This window comes from Nomascus leucogenys, chromosome 13 (assembly GCF_006542625.1).
Source record: "Nomascus leucogenys isolate Asia chromosome 13, Asia_NLE_v1, whole genome shotgun sequence".
Taxonomy (NCBI): domain Eukaryota; kingdom Metazoa; phylum Chordata; class Mammalia; order Primates; family Hylobatidae; genus Nomascus; species Nomascus leucogenys.
Genome location: NC_044393.1, coordinates 105,080,603 through 105,093,972, shown reverse-complemented (window position 1 = coordinate 105,093,972; position 13,370 = coordinate 105,080,603). Strand labels below are relative to the sequence as shown.

At 39.7% G+C, this 13,370-nt stretch overlaps 1 protein-coding gene across 8 annotated transcripts in view; it reads left to right on the top strand.

Annotated features, from left to right (window-relative positions):
• LMBR1 (limb development membrane protein 1) overlaps nt 1–13,370 on the top strand; it is a 208,738-nt gene that overhangs the window by 43,046 nt on the left and 152,322 nt on the right. For 7 of the 8 annotated variants that reach the window (XM_030826305.1, XM_030826303.1, XM_030826302.1 and 4 more), the window contains exon 2: nt 12,499–12,571. Coding sequence is in view for 4 of the 8 variants with exons in the window: in XM_030826303.1 (XP_030682163.1) it covers nt 12,499–12,571 (73 nt within the window). In the remaining 4 variants the exon portion in view is untranslated. Of the gene's footprint in view, nt 1–12,498; nt 12,572–13,370 lie in introns of those variants that run through there. The other variant, XM_030826304.1, reaches the window with a different exon arrangement.

Below are 13,370 nucleotides of genomic sequence, written 5' to 3'. Positions count from 1 at the left end.
TATTGTGAATAGTGCTCTGAAGAATATAATGTGTGTATGTGTCTTTATGGTAGAATGATTTATATTCCTTTGGCTCTGTAGCCAATAATGGGATTGCTGGGTCAAATGGTAGTTCTGTTTTGTTTTGTTTTGCTTTGCTTTTTTTTTTTTTTTGAGACAGAGTCTTGCTTTGTCTCCCAGGCTGCAGTGCCATGGTATGATCTCTGCTCACTGCAACCTCCGCCTCCCAGGTTCAAGTGATTCTTGTACTTCAGCTTCCCTAGTAGCTGGGACCACAGGCTCCTGCCACCACGGCCAGCTAATTTTTGTATTTTTAGTAGAGACAGGGTTTCACCATGATCCCAGGTTGTTCTAGAACTCCTGACTTCAAGTGATCCACCCACCTTGGCCTCCCAAAGTGCTGGGATTACAGGCGTGAGTCACCATGCCCAGCCAGTATTTCTCTTTTAAATGGTTTGAGAAATTGCCACACTGCTTTCCACAGGGACTGAGCTAATTGACATTTCCACTAGCCAGTTTATAAGCATTCCTTTTTCTTTGCAACCACACCAGCATCTGTTATTTTTGGACTTTTTAATAATAGCCACTCTGACTTGGTGTGAGGTGATATCTCATTGTGATTTTGATTTGCATTTCTCTAACGATTAATAATGCTGAGCATTTTTTCATATGCTTGTTGGCTGCATGTATGTCTTCTTTTCAAAAGTGTCTATTCCTGTCCTCTGCCCACTTATAGTGGGGTTGCTTTTATTAGACTTTTGTCAGATGCATAGTTTGCAAATATTTTCTCTTATTCTGTAGGTTGTCATTTACGGTTGATAGTTTCTTTAGTTGTACAGAAGCTGTTTAGTTTAATTAGATTCCCATTTGTCAATTTTTGTTTTTGTTGCAGTTGCTTTTAGTGTCTTTGTCATGAAGTCTTTGTCAGGGCCTATGTCCAGAATGGTATTTCCTAGGTTTTCTTCCAGAGTTCTATAGTTTTAGGTTTTACATTTAAGTCTTTACTCCATCTTGAGTTGATTTTGTATATAGTAAGGAAGGGGTCTCGTTTCAGTCTTCTGCATTTTTTTTTTTTTTTTTTTTTTTTTTTTTTAGTGTTGAATGATCTTCTACATTTTAGTTACCTGTTGAAGGATATCTTGATTCCTTCTAAGTTTTGGCAATTATGAAAAGAGCTGCTATAAACATTCCTGTGCAAGTTCTTGTGGGGATAGTTTTCAACTTTTTTGGGTAAATACCAAATCTAATGGGATTGCTGAATTACATATGGTAAGAGTATTTTTAGTTTTGTAAGAAACTGCAAAGTTATCTTCCAAAGTGGCTGTGCCATTTTGCATTCCCACCAGCAGTTAATGAGAGTTCTTGTTGCCCCACATCCTCACCAGCATTTGGTGGTGTTCGTATTCTGGATTTTAGTCATTCTAATAGGTGTGTCCTCACAGGTATCTCGTTGTTTTACTTTGTGTTGATGTGGAGCATCTTTTTATGTGCTTATTTGCCATCTGTGTATCTTCACTCCTGAGGTCTTTGGCCACTTTTCAATAGGACTGTTTGTTTTCTTGTGGTTGAACTTTCAGAGTTCTTTATATATTTTGCATAGTAGTCCTTTATCAGAGGAGTGTTTTGCAAATATTTTCTCCCAGCCTGTGATTCTCTTTTCATTCCCTTGACAGTATCTGTTGCAGAGCACAAGTTTTAAGTTTTAATAAAGTCTAGCTTATCAATTCTTTCTTTCATGGATCATGCCTTTGGTGCTGTATCTAAAAAGCAGTCCCCAAACCCAAGGACATCTAGATTTTCTCCTTTGTTATCTTCTAGGAGTCTTACAGTTTTGTGTTTTGCATTTAGGTTTGTAATCATCATCCATTTTGAGTTAATTGTTGTGAAGTGTATAAGGTCTATGTCTAGATTCATTTTTATGCATGTGGATGTCTGGGTGTTTCAGCACCATTTGTTAAAAAGGTGATCCTTTCTTCATTATATAGCCTTTGCTCCTTTTGTCAAAGATCAGTTGATCGTATTTATGTGGGTATATTTCTGGGCTGTCTTTTCTGTGGATCTATATTTGTCTGTGTTTTTCCATCAATATCATGCTGTCTTAATTATTGTAGCCTTATAATGTTTTGAAACTGGGTAGTGTCAGTCCTCTTCTTTTTAAAATGAATTTTGTTTATATGCATGATTGTATGTTTATAGGGGTATAGTGTGATGTTTCAGTGCGTGTATGTGTACATTGTATAATGATCAAAAAGGGGCAGTTAGCATGTCCGTTACCTCAAACTCTTATCATTTCTTTGTGGTGACAACTTTCAAGATACTCGTTTCTAGCTGTCTTGAAATATACAATACATTGTTATTAGCTATAGCCACCCTACTGTGTAATAGATGACTTTGTTTTTTTCCTTCAATATTGTGCTGACTGTTCTGGGTCTTTTGCTTCTCCATGTAAAATTTAGAATCAGTTTGTTGATATTTACAAAATAACTTGCTGGGATTGTAATTGCAATCGCACTGAATGTATAGATCAAGTGGGGAAGAACCGACATCTTGACAGTATTGAGTCTTCCTATACATGAACATGCAATCTCGCTCCACTAAGTAAGTTCTTTGATTTCTTTCAGAGTTTTGTAGCTTTCTCATACAGATTCTGTACATATTTTTATAGACTTATAGTTAAGTATTTTGCTTTAGTGGAATGCTAACGTAAATAGTGTTTTACATTTATGTACTTGTTTACATTAATTAATGAGACAGGGTCTCCCTCTGTTGCCCAGGCTGGAGTGTAGTGGCATGATTATGGCATGATTTATCTTTGCATATTTGGCATCTTTGTTTTTTTGTTTTTGTTGTTGTTGTTGTTTGTTTGTTTTTTTAAAAGACAGGGTCTCTCTCTGTCATCCAGGCTGGAGTGCAGTGGCATGAGCAATAGCTGTGTACTGCAGCCTTGAACTCCTGAGCTTGAGTGATATCCTCCTGCCTAAGCTTCCTGAGCAGCTGGGACTACAGGTTCATGCCAGCTAATTTTTTAAAAATTATAAATTATTTTTGCAGAGACGGGGTCTCTCTAGGTTGCCCCGGGTGTTGTTAAGTGATCATTTTTGGTCTCAAGTGATCGTCCTGCCTCAGCCTCTTGAGTAGCTAGTATTATAGGTGTGAGCCACTGTTCCTGTTTGTTTTTTTTTTTTTCTGAGGTATTTTGGTGCTGTGCTTTTTGGTACATGAAGATTCATGACTGTTCTTTTCCCATTGTGGTTTACACCATTCTTCCTTAAGTGCCCTACTTTGTCTTACTTCACACTTTTGCCTTAAATTCAGCCTTGTCTGAGAGAAAAATAAATTGAATTAGGCACAGTCGTTCACACCTGTAATCTCAGCAACATGGCGAATGGAAGTGGAGTTCAAGGCTGCAGTAAACTATGATTGTGCCCCTGCGCTTCAGCCTAGGTGACAGAGCAAAACCCCGTCTCTTAAAAAAAAAATTTCAACCCATCTTTCTTTTTTGTTAGCATCAGTCTGGTATGTCTCTGTTTATTTTGTGGTTTTCAACCCTTCTGAGTCACTTTGTTTTAAGATATGTATCATTCTATCAGTGTTTTCTTTTAATAGTTTTTCCCGTTTACTATTATTGATTTAAATGTCTCATCTTTATTACATTATTATCTTCATAACTATTTCTGTCTTCCTGTCTTTTACTACATAGTCTGGATTTTTCTATTTTATTTTTCTTGTTGTTAGGGTAATTTGAAAGAAGTGTATTTTTAATTTTAATTATTTTAGTGGGTAGCTTATTATTTATTTATTTCTTTGGAGATGGAATCTTGCTCCATTGCCTAGGCTGCATTATCTGTGACCTCTCTGCTGTGGAATATAAGATTATTGGTTCAAAAATAGTTCTCTTGCTTTCTCTCTCAGGATTTTGTTATTTTTAATTTTTTATTGATACATATTAGATGTATATATTCTTGGGGTACACATGATAATTTGATACATTCAAATAATCAGGGCAATTGGTATATCCATCATGGATTTTGTTAGAAATGTGTTGGTGATAGCAGTCCTTGAACCCACTTTGTACTCATCACTCTTTTATGATACTTATTCTTCACCTGAAATTTGTTGAAGCCGATAGGCCTTAAATGAAAAGCTGGGTGGTACAATTTGATTATAATGCACCAGTCTGAATTTAGATTCAGGTGTGATATCTCGAATTTAAGAATATTAGTTTTTTAACAATGTATATTAAAGGTACTATTCAGTTACTTATGACTGTGTCACCTCTCAAGTGCCTAGCCATTCTTGATCAGCAGCATCAGGACTAAAGCCATGCCGCCTCCCTCTTCCAGGGCTGCATTGCCTTCTTTCTGGGCTAGCTAGCACAGTAGGACGTGCACCCCAGTGGGTATTTTGCTGTGAGCTCTGAAACAGGGCGTGGCTGTTCCTTCCCTGACCAAGAGCAAAGCTCAGTTTGTTCACAGTACCACAAGATGCCAGAATAGAGCCCATCTTTTTTTTTTTTTTTTTTTCATTCTGGTGTACTTCACTTTTAGTGGTGAGAAGCTGGACTGGTTTTTTCTTTTTTTTTGGTTAGGAATTTCTTTTCGTCCTGGACATAGGGAGAATAGGCATCATTATAGCTTTCTTTTATTTCACTCATCCCTCTGACTGTCTCTGGAAGAGACAACTTTAGAGTAGAACCTACTCCTCGTCCTACTTTTGAAACTAGAAACACAGTCTAATCAGTTCTGTGATTTTTGTTTTGGTCTGTTATAGTTGTATTCTTATTTTCATAGTGTGTAGCTGTTTTTTTTTTTGTGAGACAGAGCCTTACTCTGTCACCCAGGCTGGAGTGCAGTGGCGCGATCTTGGGTCCCTGCAGCCTGCTTCTCCCAGGTTCAAGCGATTCTCCTGCCTCAGCCTCCTGAGTAGCTGGGATTACAGGCACGTACCACCATCCTGGCTAATTTTTGTATTTTTTGTAGAGACGGGGTTTCTCCATGTTGGCCAGGCTGGTCTTGTACTTTTGACCTCAGGTGATCCACCTCGGCCTCCCAAAGTACTGGGATTACCAGTGTGAGCCACTATGCCTGGCCCTAGTGTATGACTTTTATTTCAATGATAATACTTACATTTGTTTTTAAATTATTAGCCTTACTTCTACTCTTAAATGTATTATTTTCCATTAGTCTTATCCAATGCATTTTGGTTACTTGATTTCCTTTTCTCCATTTTCATGCTTTCTCATCTACCACTTGTGCACTAAATCCCTGGATCTTTTCTTTTCTTTTTTTTTTTTTTTTGAGACAGAGTCTCGCTCTGTCACCCAGGCTGGAGGGCAGTGGCCCCATCTTGGCTCACAGCAACCTCCATCTCCCAGGTTCAAGCTATTCTCGTGCCTCAGCCTCCTGAGTAGCTGGGATTACAGGCGTGCGCCACCACACCTGACTAATTTTTGTGTTTCCGGGTTTCGCCATGTTGGCCAGGCTGGTGTTGAACTCCTGACCTCAAGTGATCCAACTGCCTTGGCCTCCCAAAGTACTGGGATTACAGACAGGAGCCACTGCACCCAGCCTTCCCTGGATTTTATGAAACAATTGTGTTTCACCTTTAAACGTAATTTTTTAAAAATTCAGAAACATCCTTTGATCAAAACCTTCTATTCTTGCAGCTTCCTTGGTCAAGTGCTTTTGTTGCAGCTACTTCTTTACCATGAACATTAGCTGATTGAGGTCTTCGCTTCCCCTGTCCATCAGCCTACTCTTAGTTTCAGTTTTCTCCTAATCTACTTTAGTATCATGGCCGGTCATTTCACCCACTGTTGCTAATACCCTAAACCAGTGCTTCTCACACTGTGGTCAGGGGCTTCCTTGGGATTGATGTTGAAATCCTGGGAGTATTTGATGTTACCTATGAAGAGCTTGTGGAATAAGAATAGATGGGTGCTCATCCCAGAAATTATAGAGAAGATTGTTTAAAGGCTGGCAGGAGAAGGGAAGCTTGTGAGGGAGACTGGGAGAACAACAGAGAGGGAGGAAGACTGCTGACAGAAGTTGCTGCATAGAGCTCAGCAAAAATCATGAAGTGTAATTTTCTTGTTAGGTTTACTGACCACTTTGAGTTGGTCGATGCGTGTGAGGTTTGATGAGTGGCTGGAAGAAGGAGTGAGTGGTGAAAAGGTAGAAGTCTGCAAGCACAGGCTATTATTTTGAAGTGCTTAACTGGAAAGGGGAGGAGAGAGGCTAGGGTATCTATTAGAATCATCAAGCTTCTAATATTTCTTGGGGACTCTACCTGCTTCTGCCTCAGCATCTAGGAATCTGGCTCTCATGTTTTACAGCACCACCAGGCTGCCAGCACTGCTGAGAGTTTTAGCTTGGACTTGCCTGGAACTTTAAAGGCCATTTAATCTTACCTTGCCTCTCATTTCTATTATATTTGCTCCATTTATTCTCCCATATGATTTACATACTCCTTCTGGAATAGGAATTAAAAGAAGTTAAAAACTGTGTAAGCAAAAACTCAGTTGTATGTCAAAAACCCAATTCCCCTTGAGGAACAGAAAGGGCTGGAGTTCTTTAAAATTAACGGCCTGTTTTTCTTTCTGAGGCTAGTGAGCCTTATCTCTTCCTTTCCCAGGCATTGTAAAGACACTGTTTCTCTAGCTGTGCAGCTGCAAGATCACTAAACAGATAATCTCGAGTCGTAAAACCTGTTGTTCCTTAAAAAGTAAAAAATAATATAACGCACATCTTAAATAACTGTCTTTGTTTCTCGCTTCTATAATACGCTTCCCCCTGTACAAATCTCCCCCCGCCCCACAAAATGCTTAAAAGGTAGCTTGACTGTTTGTTCGGGGCTCAGTCCTGTAGATGTTAATCTGAGTGGGTTGAGGCACCTAAATAATTAAATAATTCCTCCTCAACCCCATCGGTCTCTCTGATTCCTTAATTATCCTGCAACACTTCTCCCCTCACTCTCCGTATGTATCTGATTTGATGAACTTGCTTCTGTTGCACTGAGGAAATGGACGCCATCAAAAAATGTAGTCATGTCTTTCTGCTTTCACTACACGTAACTACCTGCAACTGAACTCAAATATTGTCTCCTCCTTTTTATTATGGATACATTTTATATCACTCCCACAACTTGACCACATAACTTCAGCAATTATTTCTTTTTTCTCTTGCATCAGTAATTTTTCTCTCTACTGGATTATTCATATAATCATTTGTAATGCTTTTCATTTAAAAAAAAAACACTTCACAATCCCTTCACATTTTCTTTGCTCCTCTTTATAATCAAACTCCTAGAAAGTTCTGTGTACTTGCATTTCTGTTTCCAACTATTCTTCTTTCTTAATCTACTTCAGGGTTTTACCTCCACTACTCCATCAAGGCAACTCTTGTCAAGGTCACCAGTGACCTCCATGGTGCTAAATCCAGCTGTTAATTCCCAGTCCTCATCTTTCTTGGCCTGTCAGCAGCATTTGACACTGTTGATAATTCCATTTTCCTAAATAAACTTTCTTCATGTGGCTTTCAAGACATCTAGTCTCTTGGTTTGCCTCCTCCCTTGCTGGCTGCTGCTTCTCAGTCAGCTTCTGTGAATCCTTCTGCCAAGCTGATTTCTAAATATTTGAGACCTCTAGGTCTCTATTCTCAGACTTCTCTTCTCTGGCTATACTTACTCCCTGAGATGGAAATCTCAGCTAGTCTCAGGACTTTAAATATCATCTGCTGATGATTCTAAGGTTTTAAAAAATTTATGGCCTGGCCCTTTCTTCTGAATGGTACAGATTTTTATCCAACTGCCCATCCAACCTCTTGATCTGAGTGAATTATATGTATGTCAGATTCAACAGTGTAAGCTATACTTATTTCTCCCTCAAAACCACTCCTCTTCTAATCTTTCCTGAGTCCTGAAATGGCAACTCTGTCTTTCCAGTTTCTCAGGCAAAGAACCTTATATTTATTCTAGCAAATCTTATGTCTGCTTTCAAAACATACCCAGAACTCCATCTCTTCTGAGCACCTCCTTGCACAGGTCCGAGTGGCTGCTCTCGGCTTCCTGCAGTTCTTTGTTGCCTGCTCTTCTTGCCTCTGTCCTGGCCCTTTTCCAGTTTGTTTTCTTTTTTTTTTGAGACGGAGTTTTGCTCAGTCGCCCAGGCTGGAGTGCAGTGGCACAATCTCGGCTCGCTGCAACCTCCGCCTCCCGGGTTCACGCCATTCTCCTGCCTCAGCCTCCCAAGTAGCTAGGACTACAGACGCCCTCCACGATGCCCGGCTAATTTTTTTTTTTTTTTGTATTTTTAGTAGAGACGGGGTTTCACCATGTTAGTCAGGATGGTCTCGATCTCCTGACCTCGTGATCCACCCGCCTCAGCCTCCCAAAGTGCTGGGATTACAGGAGTGAGCCACTGTGCCCAGCCTCCAGTTTATTTTCTGCATAGCACTTACAGTGAACCTTTTGCACCGTGTCAGATCCTATCACCATCTACTCAGAATCTTACAATGGAATTCTGTCTCACTCAGAGTAAAAACTGACACTCAATACCTGAGTCTTGCATGACCCGAATAGTGGGCTCCCATTATTCTCTGATCTTGTCTCTTACTTCTGCCCCCTCATTGTTTGAGCACACCAGGGCCATTATTGCCTCTGACCCTTGGCACTACTGTTCTCTCTGCCTCAAATCCTCCCCCCTTCCTCTAGATTTCTGCATGTCTTGACCCCTCTTGTCCCACAACTCTTTCCTCAAATGTCACCTTATTAGTGAGACATGCCCCCACCCCCGCTGGCACTTCCTGTTCCTCTAACATTGCATAATTATCACCTGACACACTTTATATGTATTTCTTGTCTTTTTCTCGCAGTGTACTGTAAGCTCCATGAGGGATATAACTTTGTTCACTGCTATGTCCCAGTTCCTAGAAGAGTGCCTGGTATATAGCAAGCCCACAGGAAAAATTGTTTTTATTTGAATGAATAAAATGTGAATGAATTTAAATCAGCCTCTGTCCTAAATATTAATTCCCTTGGTCATCTAATCTCTCTGACTTTAACCTCATAATTCACTGTGTTTCTGTCTTCTTTCCATTGCTCTTTTAGCCTTACTCAGACTTCCATTCCATTGTAAACAATTTCCCCCTTATTCTCAACTTCTTAGAAGACCCCCTCCATTTACATTTCTTCACCAAGAACTGGTTTTCCTCTTTGGCCCATCTTCTACACTCCAAATAGTTTTGGAAGAAGGTAGCGATGCTGTTGACATTTTCTTGTCTAGCCAGTGTTCCCAACAGGTACATGGCTTCCAGCGGCAGGGGATCTTTGATGCCCTTTGATCCTTTCGGTTGCTGTCAGTATTGTCTTCTGTTCCTCTCCCTTGTGTATTGGGAGAGCTTTGGCACACAGCTAGTAGTCTTCTTCATTCTCCGTTTGTCATTCCTACATGATGATGTGCAGGGAATGTCCACTATCCTGGTCCAAAGTTGTTCTCAGTCATATGGCCACCAGTACTTCTTCAGAAATACACACAAGGGATATTCTCTAGACTTCATCATCACTCAGTGTGGTTTCATTTGAGAGTCTTCAATCTTTTTTTTCCATGTTCCACAACAAGCTGTGGCAAACCTTTATTTCTAGCACACTTGGTCTTTGACTGTTGACCCATCCTTTTTTGTCAGTCTGGCATTTCCCAGATCTGATAGAAATTCAGTTGAAATTAAACAGTTAACCTGATTAAAAAATGGGCGGCCAGGCGCAGTGGCTCACGCCTGTAATCCCAGCACTTTAGGAGGCTGACACAGGTGGATCACCTGTGGTCAGGAATTCGAGACCATCCTAACCAACATGGTGAAACCCCGTCTCTACTAAAAATACAAAATTAGCCAGGCTTGGTGGTGTGAGCCTGTAATCCCAGCCACTTGGGAGGCTGAGGCAGAAGAATCACTTGAACCTGGGAGGTGGAGGTTGCAGTGAGCCAAGATCGCGCCATTGCACTCCAGCCTGAACAAGAGTGAAACTCCGTCAAAAAAAAAAAAAAAAAAAAGCAAAGGACTAGAATAGATATTTCTCAAAAGAAGACATACAGATGGCCACCAGGTATATGAAAATGTGTTCAACATCACTAATCATCAGGGACATACAAATCAAAACCACCATGACCTATCACCTCACATCTGTTAGAGTGGCTGTAATCAAAAACGCAAAAGATAACAAGGGTCGACGAAGATATGGCGAGAAGGAAACCCTTGTACATTGTTGGTGGGAATGTAAATTAGTATGGCCATTATAAAAAACAGTGTGGAGGTTCCTCAAAAAATAAAAAATAGGGCCGGGCGCGGTGGCTCACACTTGTAATCCCAGCACTTTGGGAGGCCGAGGCAGGCGGATCACGAGGTCAGGAGATCGAGACCACGGTGAAACCCCGTCTCTACTAAAAATACAAAAAAATTAGCCGGGCGTGGTGGCGGGCGCCTGTAGTCCCAGCTACTCGGAGAGGCTGAGGCAGGAGAATGGCGTGAACCCGGGAGGCGGAGCTTGCAGTGAGCCGAGATTGCGCCACTGCACTCCAGCCTGGGCGACAGAGCGAGACTCCGTCTCAAAAAAAAAAAAAAAATAAAATAAAATAAATAAAAAATAGAGCTGCCATATGACCCAGCAGTACTTCTGCTGGGTATATATCCAAAAGAAATGAAATCAAGATGTTGAAGAGATACCTGCCCTCTCATGTTCATGACGGCACTGTTCACAATAGTGAAGTTGTTGAATCAACCTAAGTGTCTGCCAGCAGATGAGTGGATCAGGAAAATGTAGTGTATATACACAAGGGAATACTATTCAGCTGTAAAAAAGAATCTTGTCATTTGCAGCAACATGGATGAACCTGGAAGACATTATGTTAAGTAAAATAAGCCAGACACAGAAAGACAAATACTTCATGATCTCACTTAGATGTGAAATTTAAACATGTTGAACTTTTGGAAACAGTGAGTAGAATGATGGTTGCCAGGGACTGGGGTGGGGGCTTGGAGAGATGTTGGTCAAAGGGTACAAAATTTCAGTTAGGTAGGAGGAATAAGTTCGAAATCTATTGTATAACATGAAGACTATAATAAATAACAATGTATTATATTTTGAAAATCACTAAGTAGATTTTAAGTGTTCTCATCACAAAAAATTATAAATATTTGAGGTAATGAGTATGCTAATTAGCTTGATTGAGCCATTCCACAATGTATCTTATTTTAAAACATTTTGTACACAGTAAATATGTATAACTTCTATTTGTCAATTAAAAAAGCAAAATTAGGCCAGTTGCAGTGGCCCATGCCTGTAATCCCAGCACTTTGGGAGGCTCAAGCGGGCAGATCACTTGAGGTCAGGAGTTTGAGACCAGCCTGGCCAACATGGTAAAACCCCGTCTTTGTCAAAAAATACAAGAATTAGCCAGGCATGGTGTTGCCTACCTGTATTCCCAGCTACTCGGCAGGCTGAGATGGGAGAATCGCTTGAATCTGGGAGGCGGAGGTTGCAATGAACCAATATTGTGCCACTGTACTCCTGCCTGAGCAACAGAGTGAGATCCTGTCTCAGAGAAAAAAAAAAAGCAAAATTAAAAATATGGAATTCAATGATATCTTAAGTCTCTTCTTCAACTGCCTTTTGTTTTGATATGGGGTATATTTATTGAATAATTATTTCCCACCCACATTGATTTGTGATTCCATTTGTATGTTAAATTTTTATATAGTGGAAAATATTTAATGTATCTGTCAATTTTTGGTGCCAGCACATTCTTTAAATGAATCGAAGCTTTTGATAATGTTTTAATATTTGGTAGTGTTGGTAGTTTCTAATTGACTTTATTTTTCAGAGTTGTCAGTGGTGATGGTCTGATTCTTCACATTTCCACATGATTTTGAAAAACATTCGATCAAGTTACGGAATGAAAAGTCTCCATTGGGCTTTTTTTTTTTTTAAATGGTATTAAATGGGGCTAATTGACTGGTTCATATAAATTAATATTTTATTAAAACTTTTTTTTTTTTTGAGATGGAGTCTCACTCTTGTTGCCCAGCATAGAGTGCAATGGTGTGATCTTGGTTCATTGCAACCTCCGCCTCCCGGGTTCAAGTGATTTTCCTGCCTCAGCATCTCGAGTAGCTGGGATTGCAGGTGCCCGCCACCATACCCTGCTAATTTTTTTTTGTGTGTGTGTTTTTTAATACAAAATAGTATCGTTTCACCATGTTGGCCAGGCTGGTCTCAAACTCCTGACCTCAGATGATCCGCCCGCCTTGGCCTCCCAAGGTACTGGGGTTACAGGTGTGAGCCACCACGCCCAGCCTATTTTTTATTAAAACTTTAATGAGTAAAATGTCAACATTTTAACTTTTTAGTAGTTTAAATCCTTTTTTCCTATAAATATCACAGATATATCTTCTAGTATTTAAAAAAGATATGCAAGAAAGTAAATGATCTGTTAACTTTGTTTTGTTTCAGATATGTTTCCTTCTTTTTGCCATTCTCTACGTTGTTTCCTACTTCATCATCAGAAGATACAAGAGAAAATCAGGCAAGTGGAAACATTTCAGTTAAAACCTTTGTTAGAATGCCACATGGTCTAGGCATGGTATATGAGATATATTAGTACACTTCAGTGTCATAGTGTATTGAATATGCCAGTGATTGAAGTAAGCAGTTGTCTGGTACTAACAGACCTAAAAATAACCTCCAGGGAATCTGACTACTCTTAGAGTCATCCTCTTAGACCAGAGTCCTTGTTTATCACAATTCTTATGTCCAACTAAGAATAGTGCTAGGCTATTTAGTATCTGGGAAATTCCCGAGTTTATAAGGATGTTTGGTTCCTTGTGAGCGGCTCTGAATTTGAGTGTTTTACTCATCCACACCCGATACCTTTTCTGGCTACTAGAGCATGTAGTAGATATTTAGAGTCTCCATAATACTATTTAGTATCCAATTACTAGCATCTTGTATTATCTTTTTATTCTTTCACATATATCCTTATCCAGCCAGAGGGACTATCATATCTTTACTCTTTTTAATGAACTTTGTGCTCATTAATTCAGATTTTTTAGGTCAGGGTTTTATAAGTATCTAAGCAATTACCTTACTATTTTTTGTTAAATCTCAGCTGTTTTCTGAAAATCACAGGATTATCTGCTTGTGATGTTGGGCTAATAGTAGGTGCTGTATGAATACTTAATGATTTCTTAATATTATGCTATCAGTTTAAATTTGTGGGACTTTTGAGAGAAATAGGTTATAGTGCCTGCTCTAGTGTATTACTTTAGTACTGTTACTTGGCTCTGTGACTGCACTTGAAGTACTCCATGGATTCTATAACCTCT